Source organism: Mchenga conophoros, linkage group LG19, assembly GCF_057382185.1.
Source record: "Mchenga conophoros isolate Kocher_MC1m ecotype Shallow Benthic linkage group LG19, M_conophoros_male_GT1.1, whole genome shotgun sequence".
Classification (NCBI taxonomy): domain Eukaryota; kingdom Metazoa; phylum Chordata; class Actinopteri; order Cichliformes; family Cichlidae; genus Mchenga; species Mchenga conophoros.
Genome location: NC_140544.1, coordinates 26,973,946 through 26,982,686, shown reverse-complemented (window position 1 = coordinate 26,982,686; position 8,741 = coordinate 26,973,946). Strand labels below are relative to the sequence as shown.

The window sequence follows — 8,741 nt, the reverse complement described above, 5'->3', positions numbered from 1 at the left end:
ATAGAATTCATCATTACCCCCACCACAGCCACAAGAGATGCTGGGTGTAGCTACTTGCTACCTAAATTCCTGTCTTTTGTGCCTTATATACACTATATGGACAAAGGTATTGGGCCACACCTCTTAATCTTTGAATCGAGGTGTTTGCAGTCCTATTGCACCGGTGTACAGAACCAAGCACCCAGACATCCAGTCTGCCTTTACAAACATTAGTGAAAGAATGGGTCATTCTGCAGAGACACTGTTGCCACAGCTCTGTTTGTGAAATTTCTTCCCTCCTAGATATCAGCTGTATGGTGGTATTATTACCACAGCCAAAGAGGTTATGTTCTTGGTAGTGCTTGCGTGCTTACATATGTGTCCTTCTGTCTGTAAGCACGACAGTTCAGAACAGAAATTCTGATAAATCTTTTTAGGGATGTAGACTTGACGTCCACTGACGTCGCCAACGTCAACTTAATTATTTATTGGTGAAAAAACTGTGATTTTTACAAGTGTGATGTGTATTACCAACATATAGAACGTACCATATAAATATTTTAAAGTATTATGTCACATTTGACCTCTCCTTTAAAGTCAATACTTTGCTATAAAGGTAAAAGTGATAATAATAAAGAGCTGTTTAAAACTATGTTGTTTTTTTGTTTTTGCTATTGTTTGGGCTGAGAATACAGGCATATAGGGAATGGTATATGAGGTTTCTAAATATCACATTACTTTTGACCTCTGATTTATTCTTCAAGGTCAGATAAGTTTTAAATTTTTTAATCTTTAAAATGTCTCTAAATTCTACTGCCTTTGTCTGCATAAGCAAAATTTGGGAAATGACACTGTGGGTTCTAAATATCAAGTAATAGTTTGCATCCAAATGTGTCACATTTTACCTCTGATCTCACTTTTATATTTCACATCTGTGTTTCTTTCAAAGTGAGCTCAAAATGCTGTATTGCCTTAAAGAATTAGAAAGAGAAAGATGAGCTGCCTTAGTGGAAATTTGTGTTCTCGATTCATGTTGTTCAAGTGGAAGTGTTTAGGAAAACCCAGTATTACGCAAAATGTTTAATACGCACACCGGTCCACTGTGTCCATTTCACGCTTTGCCGCTCCAAAACATGAAATGGGCATGCATGCAGAAGCTGCATTACCAGCAGGGGGAGATAATTTATATAAAGCCAAGAAGTTGGTAGTGAGCAAAAAACATACAAAGTGCATTCCAGGGTCCTTAATTGTCTAAATAATTAAGCGAGGTGGCTAACACGAGTTAATGATGTCTGTTTAAACGCTTTCCAATGATTGTTTTCATGTTGGCTTCAAATAAAATATCTCCCTCTGCCGTTACTGCAGCGTACTGCACCTTTTCCATCCTCTTTTCACACTTGGGAGAGGCAAAGAGTACAATGGACACTGTGGACCGTAATGTCTATTACACAGTATCGGGTTTTTAAAGAACCATACCAAGTTGCATACTGCATAAAAGTCTGACTCAGTAATTGCAGAGCACAAAACTTCCTCTGCCGTTAACATCAGTACAGAAACTGTGACCCAGGAGCTTCATGGTATGGGTTTCCATGGCCAAGCATCTCCTGTAGCTCTAATGTGTAGGTGGCCCAGTGCTTTTGTCCACTGGGCCACCAATACATTACAGAAAATACAAAGGGTGTCAGCTCACCTGTTATCTTTACAGCTTCTCCCTGTTTTCCTCCAACAGAAGCAATGGTGGGTCATCAGAGACGTGCCTGAACCTGAGAGGTGGAAGGTATAAAGCCTGGTTCTTCAATTCCTTCTCTCTGGGATGCTTTGTCATGCTGCTTTGTTAGGTTATTTTGTCTCTTGTACCCTTGTTCAGCATCATCCATTCACAGCATATACCGCTGACACCCAACACTGTCATGTGAAACTACATGTTTAGTTATATAAACTGGTTGGCAAATTGGACTGTGCGGATTTGTTATTTGCCAGCCTGAGCCAAGCTGGTAACAATAAACAGAATATTTTCCACTGCAGAAAAATATGTTAATGCTGAAAATTTATACAGCTGATTTGTGTTTGAACATTTACGATGCTGCATGATACAAATAACCAAGAATCATCTCTGCAGAGTCAGAGCTCTGTAGCTTTTTTTATCAGCTTTTTTAGGAAATTGTAAAAGTTTAGAAGAGTTTAATGAAGTTTAAATTGTGCAGAAAGTTACCAGAACTTCTTTATTAAGGATTTAAACACACCCAATATTTTGAATTATGAGATTTTTCAAATGAGAATGAGAAAGTAAATATAGATCACGCTGTTACTAGGTGATAACGGAGCAGCCATTACCAGTGATGCACACACAGTGTAGATGGATGGTTCATAAAGCAACCAATCTTCAGCAGTATGTGAACTTGTTATGTCACTATCTGGCTAATTTGATGATGTATTGCTTGTCAGGTAAAAGCTTATATTAAGTGTGACAGATATGCTAAGCTCTGATAGTAGTCCTACAAGTGTAAACACAGTCACACCACCAGAATGATGACATTATTACAAATACACTACGCCCCAATCTCCTTAATGCAAAATACTGCAGGACCTTTAAATTAAGCCACTATGCTGTAACACAGGTAAACTGCTTGTAGCCACAGATATGCTACGAAGCACGGAGCAAACATGCATCAATGAAGACTGTGATTTGACACACACGTGATAACCATAGGCAATAACATGGGGTGCATCAGCGACACCTTTATGCACGCATGAACTGAGATCTGTTTAATGTTTGTGGGCATTTAACTCGATATTTCGCTGTTATCTCCAGAAACTGATGTTGGAGTGCAGATTTATGGCCCTGTCAGGTGGTTTCATTCACAACTAATCTGACATGATGGATTTTAAACTACTGTGGCTGTGAAATTAGCATGAGTACAGCAGGTTAACCATACATGAATATTCCAGAAAGCATAAAACCAGAAAACATAATATGCAAAACGGCAGTGGACACGTTTCAAAAAGTACACATTCACAGGTAAACCACACTGATTTCCTGCAAACCTTTACGAGTACATGTTAACGACAAAGTGTCACATTTGTAACATCTCTGAGTGATTCAGAATCAGGATTGCTAAACATTAATATAAGAGCCCACGTCTAATTGTTATTCACCATCAATCTCCTTTCTTTTTCATGTCACCGCATAGATGGCTTGCACAGGTGACTCGTTTTCCTTCCTGCCAAGGTCAATCATTACCACCTTGGAGAGATAATTTATTAATAACAGATTGCCCTTTGTGCCTCCATTTTTTCAGGTGATGAATGCTTCAAACCTCGTTCAACCTTTATCAGAAAGAGTGAAACGATAAAGCTGCTAACCAAAACTAGATTCAGTCGAGGAATATTTTACAGGTTCATCATCCATGTGTTCGGCCTCACTAGCTGTTACATCACCGGTGTCCTTCTCTCTACAGGTATATATGTGGCAGATTAGTAATGGAAATAGAAAAAAAGGGTGTGTGTAATTAATGTATTTGCTTCCACAATGCAGTCGTAGCATGTTAATCACAGATGCGTGCTGCTCTGCAACTGGTTTAGCAACTGTACCTACGGTACATGTATCATGCAAAAAAGCTTTTTAAACATCAACAACCAATTGCAAGATAGATTTATGCGATGCATTATGAATCCACTCTACTCTGCATCATTCTGTCCCTCCATTCAGCACTACAGTATGTGGCTTTGTGCTACACTGCACAATGACACAGCAAAAATGTTTAAGGTAATGTGTATGTGAAAAATGCTGCAGGAATCCTGACTTTAGGGGGGAACCACTCATACACGCACATACATGATGGCATTGTAGGTACCAGACTTCTGTAACCTGCTGTTTATCTCTACTTGAGGCTAGCTGCATGGCAGTACATTTGAGCGTCCAATCTGCACTCAGAGGGCACCCAGAGGGCTTTGGGTTGTCAGTTCATCAGGTACATGAGGGCTTCTCACAAACATTATGAGCCCCTTATTCACATACACACACACAGATCAACTTTGTCTGAGGGAAACAGCCACAGGTCACAAAGTTATGGAGTCAAATACAGAGTTAGCAGAGCAAAGCAAAAATCATAAAAAATGGTAATTAAATAAGAATTAAATAGAATTAATTACCATAGTCTAATAGAGTTTAAATAGAAAAAGTAAACCAACTCCAACATTAGCCCATTACTGTATGTCTTCTCCATTCTGAATGGCAGGTGGTCATTAAGTTCCTTGGCCAGTAAGAAAGTGTAAAAGTCTCAAACCTAAAACAGAACGAAAATGTTTTGGAATTGTCCTTTTGAAGTTACGCGACACGTCCCACAGCGCTGTGCCATTCCCACGAATCGCATTTTGAGCCTTTGCAGTCTCTTGCACTCAGCCGCTTTTCAGGTGAAGTCAGTTAAGTCTTTGGGGGTTTAGAGCTTAGGCCTTTGGAGACTGGAATTGGGCCTAGTATAACACACTGAAATCTCCAACTTATCTGTCTGCTGTCAGTTCTCATTACGCTCGGTGCCAGTGCCAAGTTTTTGAAATCTTTGCTAGATATTTCTGGCTCCGCTGCATCAATTTTTATACTTTGCATGTATGCTTTGTTAAATTTTTTCACTGGTCTGACAATTGGAAGAATTGTTTCATGCAGACAAGAAAACCAAAAGCTCAACTTGTACTTTGTACTTGATTGCATAACCCCCATTGTGTGCAATTAAATTCCTCTGCACAGTACAAATATACTGTATGCCACAAAGAAAAGCTCATATATGATATATAGCATGCACAGTCGAGCATATCTTACCTTTTCTGCAAAGATCTTTTTCATTAAATGCAGATTGTCTATAATATAATACCTGTGTAAGGCATATATTTGTGTTTTGTCATGCATAATATCCACACTGCACTCAGTTTTGTTTAGAATGTTGCATAATTTGTGTTCAGATGGATGTTTGTCTGATGAAGATCTTGTAGGTTGAAACATTAAAAAACTCCCTTTGGGGACAACATTTTCCTCTGTCCTGCACCCGAACAAGCACGAAAATGTTTCTTATTTTTGTGGCAAAGCTCAACCCAAAGCTCAGCCCTGGTAAAGAGTGTTTCTCAGTTCATTTTATTCAATTTGTTCGTCGTCTTATCCTTAGCTGACCAAAATTTTGAGACTTTTTGTATTTATTATGTGTTTTATAGTCAAATAGTTTCAATAAAAGCATTTATTGTAGAACTGAATAAAGAATATTTATTATTACAACATTAGTTCGTGTTGCTGAAATCTCTGCATGGAGTTAAGACCTCTGATTCCCTTTAGGAAACATAAATAATGTGAAAGTCACAACCACAAGCAAAGTCTTTAAATATATAGATTACAGATATTACATTGTGTCAGTCTTGAACGCACCTGCGTCTGCCTTAGAAAATTGTATAAAATTCTCTGAATGACTTCCTGTTCAAGTGCAATCCTCTGTCAAGTGTTATGGGTCATGTTAAAATTCATATATGGAAAGCCAAAAGATGTCAGCGCGTGTGCTTCCATGTGTCCTGACAACATGAGTGCCCCTTTCTGCATACGTGAAGTACACTAGAATAGCATCACTTGCGCTCGCTGTCATGACTTATTGAACTATGAAAGCAAAGACTTGTTCTCCTGCAGGAAGGCGGCAGAGGAAGGGCAGGGAGATGGTGAGGAGATCAAACAGCAGCGAGCTGCAGCGCAACCTTAAAACATGAGGAGGAAGTGATGCGAAACGACACCCTCTTGTCCACATTGATCCGCGCTGTTTAATGCTTTCCCACATCTCCGAGTGCCTCGAGAGGTTGTTGGATTTCAATTTTGATGTCATCATAATGTTTTCTGGCCGTGACTCTAATCTCTCATTAGATTTCAAGGTAACACCTCACAACAGGGAGAAAACTGCAAGTCATCTGCCACAATATAAACATGGCAAAACACAAATGAAAGGACCAGCATGGCTCATCTTTACTAAGAACTGCATTAAAGCTCTTACTCAAAGACAAATATTTGAAAGCCTTTATTACACAGCGCCTCTGAATGAGAACAAATACTAGAGCAACAAACTTTGTTTTCATTTTATGCTGGCAGATCTTCAGCATTTTTTATGTAGCTCTGCAAGCCAGATTCTACAATTCAGATCACTCTATGCGGCCATAAGATGGGGAAACCATGTGACACACGAACAGGACATACTGAAGAAACAGACTGAATGTGGCAGAAAACAGGCCCACCCATGCACAGTTAAACAAGATTAAGTTTGTTCAGCAGAATTGAATTTATTATGAGTGATCATCAGCTTTGCTGCATTAATATCAGCTGCAGATGAAGCTTTTCTTAAAGCCCCAGAAGGAAAGCAGACTTCTCACTCTTCCTTTCAACTGCATGGGTGTGCCTTTCTAAACAAAGATAACCACAGCATCGAGCGGCCCAAGACTATGATCAAAATATAAACCTATGGTTATTTTCAGCATACATAGACATATAACTGAACCGGCAACCTTGCTTTCAGGTATTCACATAATCCCAAAAAAAATTATCCAGGGTCATTTATCCAAAAGGTATTTATGAATTCAAAATCATGTCTGTTGCTCCTGATTTCTGCTGCTTATTCACATTAATGGGTCAGGCATCATGGGAGTAAGTGCTATGCACTGCATTAACATACTTTACCAGCCAAATAGGAATCCACACAGAATAATCCATCACTTAACTGATATGTGAAAGGTTAAAGTGAAGCAGTGTCAAAAAAATTAGAAGTTTCCCACCACCACCCTCAATGTGCAAAATGCCTATCTTCACAAATGATTTCTCTTTGTATTAAATACTAAATCAGGTCTTTTGTAAATAAAAACAAGCTTCTTTTTTTTTTTTTTTTTACTTTTTTCTAAATTGGCATTTCTCCTCATCATGGCTTCATTGAATTAGAATTTTTTTTAATGTATTTAGATAATGGAAATATTTTTTTACAACTATGCCTTTTATGTAGAACAATTTCTCACCACTTTTTCTTTTTTTGTTCAATAAAACTGGCATTTTTTTTCATCTCCATCCCGATTCAAATGAAAAAAGTCCCATTTTCACATCCTCATAATGCCTGTGAGTCACAGAGAGCTTATTATTTGAAGGATTCTTGTTTCAGAAGTTCATATAAGAAAATAGACACATAAACAAAAGTTGTCAGTAACCGGAGGTGCTGCAGCTCACAGCCTGCAACATCTGAAGCGCGTGAGTTTGTGAAAAGCTTTTTTGAAGTCCTCGTTTGACATGGTGTATATGATCGGGTTGATGAGGGAATTGAGATATCCCAGCCAGGTGAAAAAGTCAAATAACTCGGGGTTAAAACATGTGTCACATGTTGCCACCAGCAACGTGTAGATGAAAAACGGAAGCCAGCAAATAATATAAGCGCCGAGGATTATCCCCAGAGTCTTCGTCGCTTTTCGTTCTCTTGCTGCTGAAATTCTCTTTTTCTCCAAAACCGCATCGGACAACGTCACTTTCACCTGGTTCTCGCTCGTTGAAGACCCGGTGTCGCTGGACGGAGCGTCGTGTCTCCCGCACTGCAGAGAGCTAGTGGACGCCGCGGACCCAGGGGAGTTGGAGACCAGGTGAGCCGATGTTAGTCTCTTCCCAACCTTCTTCGGGGACTGCTTCAGGATCCTTTTCCGAGCCTCCACGTATATCCGTCCGTAGAGGACAATGAGGAGCAAGGTTGGGATGTAGAAAGCCCCAAAAGTGGAGTAAATGGTGTAGAAAATGTGATCTGTGTTGACGCTACAGCTTGTTAATTCATCCGCTTTCACCTGTCTCCAGAAGAGAGGCGGGAGGGAGATGGAGATGGCGATGACCCAGGCTGTGGCCACCATCCCTGCCGCTCTTCCCGTTGTGCGCTTTTTAGAGTACTCCACTGCGTCAGTGATGGCCCAGTACCTATCCAAAGCGATTACGCACAGATGGAGGATGGACGCAGTGCAACACGTTATGTCCGAGGAGAGCCAGATGTCGCAAACTATTTGTCCGAGCGTCCAAGTGTGGATCACGGTGTACAGGACGCAGATGGGCATCACTAGGATAGACACCAGCAGGTCAGTGACGGCCAGAGAGGCGATCAGAAAGTTTGCGGGAGTTTGCAGCTTCTTCGACTGGGAAATCGTTGCGATGACAAAGGCATTGGATAAAGTGGTGGCGAGTGTGATAATCGAGAGAATCACAGCCAAGCTGATCTGATAGGCGAGACTCTCTGCGCTCTCATCCACAATGGATGAATTTGTAGTAAGACTGTCGTTTGTGGTGTTGACCGGCTGAGTTGGCTCGACTTGACCCGAGAGCTCCATAACTTTTAGTCACTTTTATCATATTTTATTTGCACCCTCTGATGTCTGGCATTGAATGAGCTTTCTCTCGTCGTTAGCGTTGCCTCATCCGTGCCATGCGTTCAGAGTAGTGGCACAGTGGAAACAGAAAAACTCACTCTTTTCTTCTTCATTTTTTCATCTTACATCAGATTTTAATGCGCAGATGTCGAAATATGGAGGCAAGTATCCATTCATCGCAGAAATGAAAACTTCTCCGGGTTTTAGCCATGAAAAGAAAACTTCCTAACTGTGGAAGCACGCAACAAATAAAAAGTATTGTGCATAAATGTTGAGCAGTGCGCCCTGATAACCCAACATCTGGGAGGATGTCACAAATAATCCACATGTAGGGCAGAGGTTCTCGAGAGCTATGCCTTTGCAGG

The 8,741-nt window shown here is 40.3% G+C and overlaps 1 protein-coding gene across 1 annotated transcript; it reads right to left on the bottom strand.

Moving 5' to 3' along the window:
- Window positions 1-5,855: 5,855 nt before the first annotated feature.
- On the bottom strand, window positions 5,856-8,741 carry htr1b (5-hydroxytryptamine (serotonin) receptor 1B). Its single transcript, XM_085257784.1, has one exon. The coding sequence runs from the start codon at window positions 8,335-8,337 to the stop codon at window positions 7,204-7,206; it is 1,134 nt and encodes a 377-aa protein (XP_085113910.1). The 5' UTR covers window positions 8,338-8,741; the 3' UTR covers window positions 5,856-7,203.